Genomic DNA, 17,663 nt, shown 5'->3' with positions numbered 1-17,663 from the left:
TAGATGAGAGGAGAAGTCAGTGTATCGTGAAATCTCCAGGAAGTCTGCCAGGGAAAGTAAGGGAGACCAGACTTTCCAGATGATTCTTATCAACTATATTCAAATGACTGTTGCTACAAAAGGGCAAAGCTCAGATATTACTGAGTCCATTTCCCACTTCAGCAGTATTTTCCCTTCTGTTACACTAGGTTTTCAAAGGTTAGCTAGCATTTGTCTTATAGAGACTTGGGAAAAACTGTACAGGAAAAGATTGTTTGCAGTTTCTAGTTGTTTGTGTGCCCTGTAAAACTAAGAAAAGGCTTCTTTTGGTAGCAGAAGTCAAATACAACTGCATTTGTTCTGTGTGTAGAACTAGGATCTAGACTAGTATAATGAGAATGTGTCCTAGTTTCTTTGTAGCTACTATTGAGTCATAAGCAAACAGCATGTATCCTCAAAGTATTTATTTGTGTCATGGTGCACATCTGCTTGCATACTTGAAAAAAAGGATGAGAAAAGGCCACACTTCTAATGAAAAGTCACAATTCGCCTGTAGTAGATTAACCTTTTATTTTGCACTGACAATATGCAATGTTTGTATGTTTGTATCTTGATAACTTTTAAATGACTTCAAGCCATCCTTTTCTCCCTTCAGAGTAATATATTCATTTGTTTTGAACAGCAAAGAAGTGTGGATCTTGCAGATATGGTCACTATAAGTCATGTCTAGGAAATAAATTTGTATTGACTTAAATAGTCAAGTGACACTTAGTCCCTGTATGGATTCAGAATGAAAGTGACCTTAGATTATCCATGCACATCTTTGATTTAACTAAGTCATTCTCCACTTACAGCCTGATCCAAGTTAACACTTTCCATTAGGGACACACTTGGGGAAATGCTGAACATTCATAAAATATGAACTGAATTCTACATGACCTTCTATGCATAGGTTAAGAAATGAGACCAGAATAATTTTTGAGTGGTCATTTGCTGCTTCTCTTTACTCCTCAATAGGTTTAACCATACAGAATTATTTTTGACAAATGCTTGAGTTGTTCAGGAGGGCCTCCAGTGAGGGAGGCTCCAAATAACCTCTTCCAGTGTTAAACTATACTCATCACAGGAAAGCTATTTATAGTGTCCAACTTAATCTTGCTGCGGTTAAAGTCAAATGCTACTTGGCCTTTTCACTATAAGAAAACAATTTAGTTCTTGTATCTCCTCTCCCAGTCTTGTTTTCTGTATCTGAGACAACCCCAGACTGTTCAGTCAGCCTTGCCTCATGGATTCTGTTTTCTGTACCTCTCACCATTATGGCTCTTTGCTTCCTTCTTTTGGTCTGAATCTGTCCTGAAGTGCCTCAAGCTGGACACAGCATCCCACGCAGAGCCCCTCTGTGCCAATTTGACTGGAAGGATTGGTTAATAAGTGTTATGGGTTAAAGTCCTCTTCATACATCCCATTATAATACTTGATTTTTCATTATCAGGAGATGTCAACTTGCATTCATCTTGTTATCCAGTATAACAGAGGTGTCCTACCTGCTTGTTCCCAACATGGTAGCTTTCCTGCACGCGTCATTACTGAACTTCATTCACTCACTACCCAAGATTTTGTATCTGATCTTCTGTTTGAATCTGAATTGCAAATATTTTCTAGTGTTCTTGTAGATTCTCTTACTGAATGTAATCTAACATTAATAAAGTTTACAGTACATTATCTGGGTCACCAGTGAAACCGATGAGCAATATTGGCCCTGGGTTCGTGAAACCCTACTAAACACAGCATTGCTGTTTGAACAATTGATAGCCGTTTCCAACAAAACTTGCATCTACCGCATTAAAGTTTTATCTAGTTAAGTTTCCCTAATTTGCATGGGAAAGTGTCAGAAGCCTTGTTAATACCAGAAGGCATCTGGAACTTCAGCCACCTTCACCCACTTCTCCACATGGTCTGTTTCCTTTTTGTTAAAGGAAATATGATTGCTTGAAACCCTTGTTCTTAATTGTGAATTCATGTCTAGCTACTTAGTTTCTTTTGAGTGCTTATTTTAGATGATTTCTCAGGTAATTATTGATTAGACAGCTTAATTATATAGCTTGTATTTTGTCTTCCCCTTACTCTTATTTAAATTCAGAAAAATGGCCAAGCTATTGGTCTCCTGGAAACCCATTCATTTTTCACAGGTTCCTATATAGATGACCACTAATTAATTGGAGATTGCTTCAGTCAGTTCTCTAAACCCTCAAGGATAATTTTTCATCCAAGTTGAAAATATTTACCAGATAAGGAACAAAAGTAACTGATTCGGGTATCCTATAAACTAATCTTTCCTTATTCCAATTTGAGGTTATACTCTGTTTGTTACACTAGCTATCTTGATCACAGCAAACTGAACAAAAGAAACATAAATCCTTTGTTCTTTACAAAGTTTGTTCAGTAATTTTCAGTAATGATCCTGTGCCCCTTTGTCTTCATGATCTGCTTTAGATGCATATCCTTATACAATTGACCTAGTTTCTGTATGCTGCTTTCTTGTATTTGAGGGCATTGAAGAACTTGTGCTTTTCCTGAGGTTCTTAGTTTTTACTTCCTGTCCTTCCTCTGAATTGTACAGTTTACACTTGTTCCCTTAAATCATTTCATTAAGGAACTGTTGAATCCTCAAAACTGTCTTTTCCCTCACATTAATTTCTTAAGAGATTTGAAAGAAATTCCTGAAGTTTGCATTCTTGTGTGCTGTCACTGCTTTGTTGTTCTGCTTCCTTTCAAAATCTATGAACTTCATCCTTTCTGTGATCATTATTCTGTGTGTTGCTCTGTTTTTTACACCCTCAGACCATTTCTCCCTGGTTTTGCTAGAAGCTAGAAGAAAAAATACCCACGTATTTTTTTTATTCTTGACCTTTTTTTTTTTCTTTTGTTACCACTTTTTCTATCACTAGGAAAAAAAACCTCATTAGTGCCATGTATGATTTTCCTGTGCTATCTGCTCTGCTGTATCCCTTTCCGAACGAGGGATATGCACATTCCTTGAGTTCCTGCTACTACACAATCCTGGGGTCTGGATTAATCTCCCGATTGCTCAGAAAACTGCTTCCAACTACTGGTTTGGGGGGCTTTTAGTAAAATTCAAGTGTGTCAAAATCATTGACTTTACAGCTTCTGTTTTGAGAGACTTTTCAGACCTGTCTGTCTTCTGGACCTTAACCACACAAAGCCTGGCCTTGCCCATCCTTCCTGAGCTGTGCTCAAGCTGGTTCATACACCCGGCCTGCAGGGTGGGGAACGTGTGCTGGTTCCCAGCCCATACACTGTGGTGGGAGGGCTGGAGGTCAAAATCACATGGAAGTGGTGCAAGGAAATGATGTTTTGTATATAAAAAGTGGGATTTAAATCATTTAACTATTAAGTAAGATCTATACTTTATTGTTTACATCATCCCCATATTTAGGGGCTCCTATTAACCATTTAATTAACCTATTAAATAGCTCACCATATTAACATATTTAATATTTATTTAACATATTTAAGCCCCTTCTTTACATTCTTAAAGTCTAAGAGAGTCCAAGGGAGGTTATTGTTCTGTCAAGAACCAGGCAGTGAAAAGTAGATGGGGATGGAAGAAAATACTTCATATAACTTGATACCACACTGTCAAGAAGTTTCAATGGACTATTTGAGACCTCATATCCTGTCAGCTGGTCTCTGGGATTCAAAAAGATCCTCAAGTAAAGCTGCTGAGGACTCTGCTTCTCATGTTTTGATCTGTAAAAGAGAACTAATTTTAGCTAAGCAGCTAAAATATTTTTTTTTGCCTTTTACCTCGGTGCCGGGCTGGGGAGGCCGCGCAGGCCGGCCGGCAGGAGCAGTGCGCGGCAGGGCTGTGGCGGGGCCCGAGCTGGGTGCCGGGGTGCAGTGGGGTGCCAGGGAGGCACCGTGGGTGTGGGGCCGAGCCTCGGCCTCTTGACAGCGGCACCCAAGCGGCGCGCTGGAGCTCGGCCACCCCCGGCCGCTGCGGGCAGGTCTCTACCGATGGCGGCGAGGCCGTGCTCTGAGCGAGGGCGTTGTGCCCGCCAGAGGGGCCCGCCGGGCCCGTGTCTCCAGGAAAGCCCCGGGGACATTTCCGCGGGGTCCCTCGGGACGGGGCCGTAGGCGGCTCCCGGAGCCGAGAGCCACCGCCCGCCGCCCCTCCCCTCCCCTCCCCGCCCGCCCGGCAGCGGACGTGGCGTCACGGGGCGGGGCCGGAAGCGGGTCCCGAGCGGCGCGCGGGGCGGGGCCGTGCTGCCGGGGAGGCTGCGCGCGGAGGAAGTCTGGTCCCGCCGGCGCACCGTCGTGCAGCGGTCGCCATCTTGTGCGGGAGGTGGTGGCGGCGCTGCGCTGCGTGGAGGAGCGGCGGTCGCGCCTCCCTCGCCTGCCCTCTCCCCGCCGTCCTGCTGCCGCGGCGCCATGTCTGCCGAGAGTCCCGAGCCCGCCTCGGCCGACGAGCAGAAGGTGGGTGGCCGGCAGCCCCGCCGAGGAGCAGGAGGAGGCCCGCGGGGCTTCTCCCGCCTCCGTCTGCGCCCTGAGGCGGAGCGGGGGCGCCGCGGCCGGGCCTCTCCATCCTTCAGCCGGGGGGGCCTCGCGGGCCGCCGCAGCCCTTAAGGCAGCGTCTCCCGGGCCTGGCCGCTCTCCTCGCCGCGCCCGGAGCCCCCTCAGAGCAGCGGCCCTCGCGGGGGAGGAGTCCGGCCCTGCCGCTGCCGCGCAGGAGGGTAGCGGGGAGCCGGGCGGCTCTGCAGCCGCCCTCCACCGCCGGCTCGGGCGGGACGGGGCCCGGGGCCTGCCGCGGGAGCGGCGCCGCGCTGCAGGCCGGAGCGGCTGGGAAGGCGCGGGCCCTGCCGCCGTGGCTGGCGGAGGCTGGAGGCGGAGGAGCGGCACCACCATGTTGGCTTCTGCACTTGGGAATTTCTGTTCTCTGGTAAATCGTTGGCGTGCTCTGGCCTGGAGGGGCTAATGGCGCTTCCTCGCTCCCTAGACCGGCCTCGGCCGCGCTCTCCGCCGGGTGCTCTCTGCCTGCCAGGGCGTCCTGGGGGAAAGGATTTCAGCTCTCGGTCGCAGCGGCTGGAGACCAGTAGCAATCCGATGGCTAAACTTTTGTTTCACTTTTAGAAAATTTTCAGGTCTTAATGTAAGCTGTTTAGGAGGAGAAATATCCAAAACACAATGGCTGCGGCCTGTTCTAGTTAAGGCTTTTAGAAAGAATAACTGATGGGGTTATCTTGTGATGGCACTATTACGTTATCTCGGTAACTAATAATTTTATAGTTTCTTAAGTGGGATTTGGTTTCATAGATGACTGCGGTTAGCAGTTCCCTTCTGTTGGCTGTGACTTTAAGAAGCCGCTTGTTTTTTAGTCATGTCATTGCTTTAAGAAGCCGTTTGTTTTTAGACTTGTCATTGCTACATGGACTCGGTGGCAATCACCACAGCTATTTCTGATAGGGAACAGTTATGAAACACAAGTACTGCTTTGGAGGACGCTAAAAGAAAAAGCTTAATCTACGTCAGCTGTCAAGTTTTTGTTTAATAATTTACAATTTGTAATATGAGTTAGTCATACAAGTAGGCGAGCTTTGGGGGTTAATATGGAATGATACCTTCTCAATAGGTGCAGTAATCAGAACCAGCTTCTGTGGCAGGCCTGTAATCCGCTCTTAAATGTGTGCGTTCTGCAGCTCGACTTAACATTTATGCTAGGTAGGCTACTAAAGGGATACTGGTCCTGTTCAAAGCCTATAAAAATAAATCCCTGGCCTATGCAGCACTCCTAGAATAGCTCTGTAATAAGAGCATAGCGAAACATGTGGTAGCTAGTTTATTGTGATGCCTTCTAGTGTGTTCTGATGAAGTCAAGTGACTGGGGCTGATTTTGCTGTGTTTCAGAGTGAAGTCTTGAAATGCAGTGTTCTAAAAAATTACCCTTTTTTCGAGAGATGGGAGTCTCTTACTGATCTGCTAATTTAGTTTTAATCTGATGTGTTCAAGACAATAATGTCAATAAAATAAAATGTTGTTTTCTATGAGTTTACATCCTTTTAGGATACTGTGATATCAGTGCTATTATGGCACTGCAATAGTAACCTTCACTAAAACTGTTTGGGTAGGTAAAATTGAACACTGACTCAGTTAATGCTTAGATCTGAAATACTTATATAAACAACCTATTTTGCAGTACTTATTTATATGTATGCTTAAAAAAGATGAAGGCCCTAAATGAACTTTGAGGCAGTATTTTCATGATCAGACCTCTTTTCTAAACTTTTTTAACATGCTGTAAGAAGCCTGTGCATGTCGTAGGCAAGAAAGATGTTAGATAAGAGAGCTATATGAATTGAAAACTTGACGAAGACCAGCATTTCCTGTTTTCGGTGTGAAAACACAGAATGGTGTAAGGGGGAAGTTCAACAACAAAGAAACTTTAGACATGTGCTTGGTTGACTGACTCTTTTTGCCTTAAAAGCCTACATTTTTCAGGAAGCTGTTAGAGGTGGTGCGTTTTGTTTCTGGACTGGCTTTTGCCATATCAGTTTGCTGTAGAGTTGTGCTGTTGTCATGGTTTTCCCATTTTCTGCTTTACATTTTGTCTGATACCTTTTGCTGAAGAGGGATGAGCTCTTCATACCAGAGTTTGAAAAGGCTGATGGCTCTTTAGCCATGCAGTTCAGTTGTCCAACTTTACACTCCTAGTTCCTCTGTAAAGATTAAAAGCAAAAGCTATCTTTAAATGAGTTGGGTAACTACTGCCTTCCTGATAGATCCTTTTAATGAAATAAGCAGACTGCATTAGCTGTGTCAAATTCCTATAGAGAACTAAAATTATAATTTTTGTGTGGTTGTCACCAGGAAGAAGAATGTGGTGTATCTTGATTGCTACACCCCTCACCCCCCCAATCATTTGCTAGTCACTTGGCTGTTGCTTCTGTAACTCAAGGGAGAATGTTGTAAACACATGAATGGTCTTCCTGGCTTGGGTTAAAGCCTTTGTGGCTCAACAACACATCTCCAAGAGTGCTTGATACCATCTAATCCAGAGGAATATAAGGTCAGGACATGCATGCAGTGATCTTCCCCAGAAAACTATCCCAGGTCTCAGCAATCTGTGGTTTAAAAGCCTTCTGAGCTGCGAATGAACACATCGAGTTGCTTTCTGAATACATCTAAATTCTTGGCACCACCTGTATCCTTTGGCAAGGAGTTCTGCACTTAACTGTATTTTATATAAAGAACTGTTGTCTTAAGTATTTTTTGAATCTGCCATCAGCTGGTTTTGTTTGACACCCCAAATCTTTGTATTGATATTCTCTAACTTGTTGTATGTAGTTTTTTGAGTCTGATTTGTTCTTGGTCATCAAGAGTAAGTGACCGTAGTCTGTATCCTTTTCAGCTGCGTTGATGCATAACACAGTATTTTTCGTTTTGATTGCCTGCTGTGCAGTGATTTGTCAGCCCTGTGAGTTTGCATAAATGTCTCCTTTGATGCACCATGAATGCATATTTATGTAAGCTATTTATTGTTGGCCCTCTGTTCTTAAAAAACATCTCCTCTTGGTTAGTATTGGCAAAACATGCCTCCTCAAATGCTTTGTCTGTTGGCTCAACAGTGAGTATCCAGTGATTCAGCATTAGATGTTGAAAGTGTTTAGCTGAAAGGATTGCTTTTGAGAAAATCCAGTCAGTGTCAGCATGATCATAAAGCACAATAGAAAGAACAGCAGCAACGGAATTATCTTTATAACACATGAAAACCATGGTCTTGACTAGTATATTGTATAGTTACGTTCAGTAGTGTCAGGGAAACTTTGCCCTCTATATTTGCTTGTATTTTGCATTGTATTGCCTAGCTGTGTTTTCACCTAATAAAAAGCGTGGGTTCCTGTTCTTACAGAAGTTTCTCTTGAACTGTTAGGGGAATTTCTATCTTTCCTTGGTAGAGCTGTTAATTCAGATTCCCACTGTATTGTGCAAAGCCGTCTTTGAGATGTCTTGGCCTAATGGAGCAACTAGATGATGTTATATTTTAGCTCTGTTATGACTGTTGCTTCTGAGGTTTTTTACCAGAAAGATGTTGAATATTACAGCTTTTGTAAGAGACATAGGAAAGCACTGGGGTAGGCTAGTGTGGTGGCTCTAGTTCTTTGGCTTAAGTAGCTCCCAGCTGCTTGTGCTCCTCTGCCCTCCCTGCTGCTCTGCTGACATACCTGTTTGTGCAGCTGCTTGGTGATCCAGACTGTGGAAACTGATCCAAATGAAACACAGCCCAAGAAGGGGGGAAAAAAAAAGTTATTTTTCTGTTGGATTAATTGCAGTAACCCATTCATGTGGAGTGCACGCAGAGTCATGCTGACTGATGCAATGCAAAGGATGATGACATGGATGGAAAAGTGTGAAGGGGCTGCCTAAGCAGCTCAAAGTGGTTATGAAACCTTAGTCACAGATGCATGTGAGGCCCTCCTGATTTCAGTGGCAATTCTTTCCTGTGTAAAAGTCTTTCTGTGACTTCAGATGATAATAACAATTCAAGAACTACAGCAGCCAGTGCAAATCAATATATATTTTCCCTGGACTAGCAGTGGTTTCCATGCCAAAAAAAAAAAAAAAAAAAGGCCTTGGCCAAATGCTGGAAAATAGCAAACCAAGAATTTTGAATGGAAGATATTTTAGAAATGATCTAATAGAAGAAATTGAACTTCATACATCAAATTGCTACATGGACTGGAACAGATGAGTGTAAAGTAGAGGTCAGTGCTGAAAGACTGGTTGTACAAACCGCAGTTTTTGCCAAATGAGTATCTTCAAATGATTACTTTGAGCATCCGTATTTTACAGTATACTCATAAAATAGGCATTTTATTTTACGTGAATGTACTGTTCAACAGTCTTCATTCTTATAATTTTAGGGTAATTATAGACATTTATAAATACAGTATTGTCGCTATTAATATGATAGCAGACATGTTTTTGAGGCTGAGCTGCTTTAACGCTGTTTCCCAGTGAATATCAATGCATTACAGTTAGAGCAGTCATGCAGACTAGACTGTGGCAATGCAAGTGCTAGTCTGTCTGTGCAACTTCATGACCAAAGAGAGGCAGTTGAAAAAAGTCCTGTGGTGTTTGCCCAGCTTTCAGTATTTGTTTGTCCTTACTGAAACCTTTGTGTTGACCAAAAAGTTTTTTCTTTGGGGGATTTTGTTTGGGGGTTTTCTTGTTTTGTTGGGGTTTTTTTTGTTTTGTTTGGTTTGGGTTTTTTTTCAAAATTGAATAATTTCATTTTAGTATAGACTACTTTTATGTGAAAGAGAAATGCACTGATTAGATTCATACACATGTCCAGGAAAGGTATCTAAAATGGGAGGCTGAACTCCTACAGTTGCTGTCAGTATTTGAGAGAGAATATATGAAAATGTGTATTCAAATAATTAATATGTTCACTTGGTAGCAGCAGATGGCATGTTGGTGAATTACCTGCAAAGGTATTCAGCATAAATAGTTCATTATTGTGTATTTCATTTACAGTATTGCTAATTGTCTTTCAGGAAATGGAGGATAAGGTGATCAGCCCAGAAAAAGCTGAAGAAGCAAAATTGAAAGCAAGATATCCTCATCTGGGCCAGAAGCCAGGAGGCTCAGACTTCTTGAGGAAGAGGCTTCAAAAAGGAGTGAGTTCTTTATTGTCCATAGGGTATGGACAAGAAATTCCAAAATTCCTGTATCTGTGATTTTTTTCCACTCCACAGGCCTTTACGTGAGTAAAAGAGTGCTAAGAAATTTAAACTTTGTGAAAGTACAAGGAAGAGAAATTTATTTCCGCAAAACAAATGCCAGATTGCCAGGATAACTGTTTACAGCATCAATGGCTCAACTTCACTTTTTAGAAAAAATTAAACTTAGAAGCTGCTCCAGTGCTGCTGTGATAGACCTAATAAAAAATATTTCAGTAAACAGGAAGGGTTAGAACCTCATCCCTGTTTTGTATGGATCTTATATTGCCCATTCTTATGTCCCCAGAACGTATGTCCACTCTTATTATCCATATTTTTAGCACATGAAAGCTGAGTGTCAAACAGCAGACATCAGTGGCTTGAGAATGGCAGCGTAATTATGAATATACACCCTAACCAAAAAATAATGATAGAAGAATGAAGAGTTGAGTTAGTAGTTCAATTTGTTCCACATTTAACCAGTGTGTCTTACTTTCTTAGTTATTTAACTGCGTGGTTTTTTAGTTTAATTATTCATAAAGTGATTATGTAATGCCTTTCAGGCATGCTAGAACTCTGTTCTTGGAATAATTCTGGTATATCAGTACTACTGATGGTGCTTTCATTGCTGTCATGCTGGTTTGATTTTTTTTTTTACTGTTGTCTAGGCCCTTTGAGTGCACGCAATGATTCCAAGTATAAATCCTTCGCAAACCAGCTGTTGGAGTTCAGTGCTGATCTAATTCTGTGCTATCTGGTAACAGCTCCTGGGAATTGTTACTGTTGGCAGGTTTTTTTGGATAAGCTTTCTCTCATAAATTGGAGCATATGCAGCATAGTTAATGGCTGCTGGGAACGGGCAGGTAATAGATTAGGGTGAGTCCTTTTGTGAGTTACGCTGTTATGCGGTCAAAGGCAGCCTAAATGAGACTTCAGTGTATGTGTAGACACAGAAGGGAGAAGGTAAGTACGTGTTGTGATGATATTTCAGGAAAACAGACGAGCATCCACTCCCTAAGAATTGATGGCCATAAAGGAATTATGACTGCTTGCACTCAGTGCAAATGTGAGGAAAACTCGCCACCGACAGTAACACTCTGTACAATATTGTCATCTTGATTATAGCACTATTTAATGCAAAAGTTGTTGCAGCCTGAATTTTCGAATTTGAGCAGAGGTAGACCAGCGGGCATTTTAATTGACTAAGTGTTTGGGATTTTTCTGCTGTGATGAAAGATGGCGTAAAGTAGTGGATTCCAATTCATAATCTGCTTTCTTCAGTTCTCCACTCCTAATATGGTGGTAATAACTTTCTTTCATCTTATTTTTTTATTTTTTTTGTTTAGTGTGCTCAGTGTCTTAAATGAGGAAGCATCTTTACTTGATATAGACACCTGGTGTACTTCGGGCTGCCTGGATTGCTGAAGTTTAAAATAGAGTGAGGGTAGTGACTGTGATTTCAGATAGTGTTTGTGACACGAAGACACCTGGACAGATATAGTCAATTTGAAAGGGATGTTCAAATGCAGGCCATCTATGAGAAGCTAGAGTAAATCAGAGGAAAATACAGGAATAAGTTAAAGGAAGAAATGGACTGATAATCTAATGCATGAAAGATGGTAGGTTTTCTCAGATATTCTTCTAAATGTATGTAGTCAACTGTAGCCCAGATTTTCTTCAATTTGGCAACTAGGACACACTCTGCCCATTGATATTTGCTGTCCAGAAATGTTCTGCATTGGATGCACACACCGTTATTAGCACACTTTCTCCAGAATAAGAGTAGATGAGAACTGTGCTACACCATGCTCCTGTAGAGGGATTCTATTTGGAGCTCTTACATGGACAGAAATAGGTATCTGTTAACAGCAATAACACATTGAAAGGTTGATCAATTCTCTTATTACCTAAATGCAGTTTAAAAGTTTCTTTTGGTTGCTTCAGTCTTGAAGGGCAAAATATGAAAGACTTTTTCCAAATCAGATCATTGAGGTCTAGTCTGCAGATGTGGTACTAGAACATTGTGGTGTAAACAGGGATGACATGATCAAAAGGGTTAAAAAAAAGTTTATGAATAAAAGTTTATGAATAAAAGTGTGTGGTTCAGATGTACTACTGACTGCATGGGAAAAACAGATTTGGTAACTTTAAGGCTCTGGCTGGGAATATTGAAAGCCTTTTTCAGGAGGCCCCTACCCTTAGGTAAAGTCCTGTTAAGTCAGGTGTTCAAATTACTTCTCTCTAACAACTGCTGCTACTGAACATTTTGCAGCTGGTTGGTACTAATGCAAAATAAAGAGTACGGTAGTAATATGCTGCCTGGAAACACTTTAAAGATGGCAGGTAGTGTTGGCTGTTGTTCAACTGACTGAGGAATAAGCCTGTATAAAGCTAACGAGGGAGTGTTCTCTTCAGAGACGGTTGTGATTGTAGGCAGCAGTTACCAGTGTAAATGTTTTTACTGAATCTGATTTTTTTTTTTTTTGTCCTTATATGACAGTCTGTTCAAGATCACGGGTTACAAGTACAATAACAGTAGACTGCACAGTAAGATGTAAACAAAATACAACTTTTCCTGCAAAATGTGACAATGAGCAGTTGAAGACTTGATGCAGAATTTGGGTGAAATTCCATGCCTCATTAGCATGATGCAGATAAATTAGTCATTTGGCTTTAACATCCATAGATACCTTAGTATTTTGAGAAATATGACAACAAAAAAGACTGTTAAAGTAAAGCTAATAAAAATTTGCTGAAATATTAAGGATCACTGACTTAGAAATTCAAACCTAATGTATTCACTTTTGTATTCAGAAGAAACCTGGAGTGTGGGATAAGAATTTCCTTCACACAGTGCTTTTCAAGAAGGACTGCACAGCAGATTTGACTTTGCTAAATAATTGCTTTGGGAACTTTAGGGATTATAGTTTCACTGTTTTAATGTGTGCAGATAAGAGGTTTTCTTGTTAGCGTGCAGTTTCGTGCTACTTTGATCTCTGGTGTGATAGAACAGGCTCTGTTCTCCAGCTTTAGTTCATGCATTGTTTGGTAATTTTGTGCAGCAGGACTTGTTCACTGCAACAAAATTTACAAACCCCAAGGTTTCACTTGTGGGAGACCAGAGAGCACTTGGGAAAACCAGAGCAAAAATAATGCTCAAGTATGGTGCGAGTTTAACGGTATATGGTACAACCTTAACTGTATACTTGCCTATTGTTAAGAGTTTATCTGTCTGTTCTTAATAATCTTGGTCAGATTTTTTTTTAATTGACATAGAGCTATCTTGCCAAATTGGAAAGATTTTATAACTGTTTTTAAAATTTGAAGAATCTATTTAACTGTGTGATTCAGTGTATGTGTCTTAAGATTTCAGGCTTTTAAATACGTGTGTGTTTTGTCTTCTAGCAAAAATACTTTGATTCTGGTGATTACAACATGGCTAAAGCAAAGATGAAGAATAAGCAACTGCCTACTGCAGCTCCTGACAAGACAGAAGTCACTGGTGACCATATTCCTACTCCACAGGATCTTCCACAACGGAAACCATCTCTTGTTGCTAGCAAGCTGGCTGGCTGACGAGAAGAGCTGAACTGCATGATTATTCTCATTCCTGTTATTTCTCCTTAATAGTTATTTCTCACCCCTCACATACCCCTCTTTCTTTCTTACACTAAGTCATGAGACTGACAGCTTTGCAGGTAGCGATAGCATGTGCTGCTATTGTAAGGGAGTACTGTTAAGAGTAAAACGTGTAGTATTTGGACTAGTTGAGAACAATGCACTGATTAAAAAGGACAAGTTTGGTTAGAGCAATGTAATCTACTTGAAAATGTACATATTGCCCATTTCCTAGTGTAGGACTGGTTCCAGCAAGTGACATCGCAAGTTTTACAACTTCTAATGTTTCTGCTTTTGTTATTTCATCTTAATTACAGCATATTTGTATTTAATATAACCTCCAGTTGTGTTGGGTTTTTCTTCTGTGTTTGGGTTTGTTGTCTAAAATAGAGGTTTAGACCACAAGTTGCTAGATGGTAAAGCATGTATAAAAACAAAGACAGGGCTCTGATTGAATTTTGTTTCTGCTTTTGAACTTGAACGGCCTTAAACCTGTTTCAGCTTTAACAATAGAGTTTTTACTTGGGCAATATTTGCCCATTCTGGTGTAACTCTTGTGAATCTAGTGCTTATTGACAACTGCCTGTTGAAGCTGGTATTCTTTTCAGTTCCGTAGCTTAGGACACACTTGTTGAAGATGTGAATGAAGTGTGCATGTGCATAGACTGTTGAATTCACTCTTGTGCCATTTTTGTAAATACAATAGTTTTGCACAACCTTTTGCAAATGTCTATTAGTTTTACATTTTAAAAAGCAGATAATGTGCCAGTCAAAGCACAAGTGATTCTGTATCTTTCAAAGTCTTGTCCTGAAACTAAGAGCCCAGAATCTTGCTACTGAAAGTAAAAATTGTATACCTGAAATTTGTGAAACACATACATTTACACTTGACTCAGCCTTATGCTTTTGAGGTTGTATATTTTGTTTGGCAACAATGTCCAGCATTCAAATACAAATGCGGAATTTGTACCTATATTTGGAGGCAAGTGCCCTTTCTGTTCAGCAGCTCCTTGAGCTTTTATAGCTGAAATGCTCTGTCTGATGACATGGAAGATGGCTAAATGTACTGTTGTAGAGAGTTTCCTGTGTGGCAAAGACCAAATCTAGGCTTGCTAAGGTTTGATATGCAATTGTCTTTGGGCTATTTTAGACTTCTGGAAGCAGAAGGGTATAATTTTTTTTTTTTTTCTTGGACTCCTGGAGTAGTAGTAAACTATGTCCTTTTCTCTTTGTTATACAGCAGCCCCTCACTGGCTTTGGGGAAACAAAGAACTGGAAGTGGTATTTATATAATGACCTATTGAGAAATAGGTAACTTTTCATGTCAGAAAATAGGAATGAACTTCACTTCATCTTTATGATGCAGGCCGTAAGTACTAGCTTGCCATCCATAATGTAATTGATTTTCATACCCGTTCTTTGGGAGTATAAGAAACTCTTTAAAAAGATCAGTTTAGTGAATACCTTTTTCTTCAAAGAAACAGTTCTGAAACAGGGTGTTAAAAACAAAGCACCCGTGTAGGTATTATAAGAGAAAACACTATTCAAGAGGCATGTTTCTAGAAGGATGCGCTTTGACATTCAGAAAGGTCTTACAGGATAAAGGACGGCTAGTCAAAAAGAATGCTGGCCCATATTTTCTGCAATGCTCTCTTCTAAAGGCAAACATAAGAAAATGATCAAGAGAAAATGAATACTCTTTAATTTGGTCCTGTTTTGATCAGAACGTGAGCAAAGTTTGTTGGTGTCTATATGATGTCTTCAGTTCAGAGAAGTCATTCCAGAGAATTTTGAAATTGCTAACCTGATTCAAGTATGTAGAGCCCTTTTCTGGTAATTAAATGGGCTGTGTCAAGCCTGTCTTTATCCTCCACTAGTATTATAAAGAATTAGTGATTTTTGCAGAACAGGTTGAAGAAACACAACCTACTTGACTTTAAGTAAGAAATTAGGCTGGGAGACTAGCAAGGAAACAGGATATATTGAAGCAAGCTGCTTTTTATAGATGTTTGTCCTAATGTGAAAATCCCTCTTTATTTTTGTATGTATAAATGAAATTGAAACTTAATGATAGGACTGGGCCTGAAACGAATTTTAAACAATTTAAGGTGACTTGCTGTGTATTGTCTGGTGCCACTATTCTGTAGCTCACATAAGGTGAGCTTTCTTGATCTTTGGGAAGGTTTAAGAAAAAAAAATAGCTGTTTAAATTTAAACATTCCACTCACTTAACTACAAATCAGCCTGTCCTGCTCATTGGACAGCACAAGCTCTTCTGATGTTCCCTCAGTGACTTGCAGTTCTTAAGATTACTACAAGTTCAGCTATGAATATATTATATATTATCCATGTGTATATTTGAAGTACTGTAATACTAACTAGGTCAATGACTGATTATGAGCCTTCACATCTGACAGACCTCAGCAGCAGACACAGCTATTTTGATTCTATACACTGTATAAAACTTAAGTCCAATAATCACTTAACAGTAGATCAAATATGACTGCAAATCGATGCTTACTTTCAGCTTACTCCAGCAAGATAACTCAGCTATCCAAACTTATGTACATAATGTATTATATGAGTTTTACCATTTGATAATTGCCTTTTTCAAAGAAAACCTGTCCACACTGTAGACCGGCAGTCCCTTTCATATCTTGCCTTTAAAGAGAGACAGTGTTTAGTTTTTAGAGTAGTATTCATGTAGGCTTATAATAGCAGATAGCACCAATATTTTATTTGAGGTAGTTAAGTGGATTAATTACAACTTTGCAGATACGTCCCCAAATCTGTAGCACCAAAGGCTTCCCTCTCATTGTTCTTGATGTAGTAGGACAGTGTTTGTGTAAAGGCCACAGGAGTACATTTTGTTGGACATATTTACACCCAGTCAGGATGTTAAGGTGATAAAAATGTCAATTGTTCTTTACAAACTTACACATTGTATAGTATACAGAATAAATTGATCTACTTAGTTTTTATTGCAACGTGGAGATTTGTCTCGTCTTTACTGTGGTTTCCTAAAAGATACTGCATACTTCGGTATTCTCTATGGAAAATTTCTAAAACCTAAATCTTGCTACTCTGTATCATTAAAAATATGACTGGGCTTTGGTTTCTAGTATGTTAGACTACAGAATTACTTTAATGTAATCACATTTATATATATTTCAGTGCTTATTTTTCTAATAAGGCAATTAAAGCTTATTGTTTGAAAACTCCGTAACAGATGACTGTTTTGGTCCCTTGCACAGAGTGAGGGGGATATCTGGGAATTAGTTTGACATGTAGAAGTTTGCATTGCTATAGACTATTGGCCTGAATATGGCAACATTTCCAAGAAATCAGGATGCTGGAAAAAGTCTAACTAATTTTGTATTCAGACTATGACTGATCTTTGCACAACCTCAAGATCTATGTGGTGTATTTACACAATTAGCCCAGTCACCAAGGTCATAGTAATGCTCTCTGTAATCTGCATCTCTAACAAATTGAGGAGAAAAATGTCCAATTCAAGTAGTGTCATTCAAATACTGTGCTGAGACAGTGCAAGGCCTGCATTAACACTGGCATTAGTAACCTAAAGTAATTTACCTGAATCTCTGGGGCGTGGCATCATTCTTCAGGCAAAGACAAAGCCATTTAACAGGCTTATTGCCCAAATCTGTCTCTAGTTGGAGCTGAGACAGGTACGGTTGCACAGTCCTGCACTCAGAGGAGCTTTGTGTTTAGTGGCTGTGCTCACGGAACATGAGCACATTACTCAGGAGGCAAGATTGCAGTGACTTGTTTATTTTGTGGCTGGGGGGCTTTCTCTGAGCTTGGGAAGAACAGACTTGGGTGAGCATGCAAGCAGGATGGGTTTTTTGTTTGGTTGGTTTTTTTTAACTTAAAGTGGAGTTGGGCTGAATGTGTGGTTTGATTATTTTTTCCTGCTTTAGTACAAGTGAGCCACACTGTTTCAGATTCACGTCTTCAGCTTTTTCATCCCAATTTCTGGCATCTGTAGATCAGAGTAACTTGAAATCTGAAAACTTCTATGCATATTCAAAGTGTTTATTCCCATTAAATATTTATCTTAAAAATGTTTCTGGAGTACTAGCACAGAGACAGCCTTGAGCTCAACTGATGTGCTTTAAAAAGCTTTAGTTTAAGGGCAGATCACTGAGTTGTCTTTCTCAGGCGGTACATCTTTGTTGCAATGAGGATGTTGCTTGATACATGTTCATGATAAATATTCTTGCATATTTATAGCAGTCACAGAAGTCTGTTGACTTACTGCTTTGGAAAATATTGACAAAGCCTCCACTGATTTCAGATGGATGT

General features: G+C 40.4%; 1 protein-coding gene across 4 annotated transcripts; it reads left to right on the top strand.

Moving 5' to 3' along the window:
• Positions 1-4,232: 4,232 nt before the first annotated feature.
• On the top strand, positions 4,233-16,563 carry ARPP19 (cAMP regulated phosphoprotein 19). Of its 4 annotated transcripts, none has more exons than XM_074838069.1 (3): positions 4,233-4,476; positions 9,555-9,677; positions 13,125-16,563. In XM_074838069.1, exons 1-3 carry the CDS (start codon positions 4,432-4,434, stop codon positions 13,293-13,295), a joined length of 339 nt encoding a protein of 112 aa, XP_074694170.1. In that variant the 5' UTR covers positions 4,233-4,431; the 3' UTR covers positions 13,296-16,563. The 4 variants fall into 4 exon arrangements, with proteins under 4 accessions (XP_074694170.1, XP_074694173.1, XP_074694172.1 ...); XM_074838072.1 differs by lacking the exon at positions 4,233-4,476 and adding an exon at positions 4,810-4,939; XM_074838071.1 differs by lacking the exon at positions 4,233-4,476 and adding an exon at positions 7,927-8,759.
• The last annotated feature ends 1,100 nt before the right edge of the window (positions 16,564-17,663 follow it).

The sequence above is a fragment of the Strix aluco genome, chromosome 12 (genome assembly GCF_031877795.1).
Source record: "Strix aluco isolate bStrAlu1 chromosome 12, bStrAlu1.hap1, whole genome shotgun sequence".
Lineage (NCBI taxonomy): Eukaryota > Metazoa > Chordata > Aves > Strigiformes > Strigidae > Strix > Strix aluco.
The sequence above is the reverse complement of the archived record's forward strand: the minus strand, read 5'-3'. Positions and strand labels throughout refer to the sequence as shown.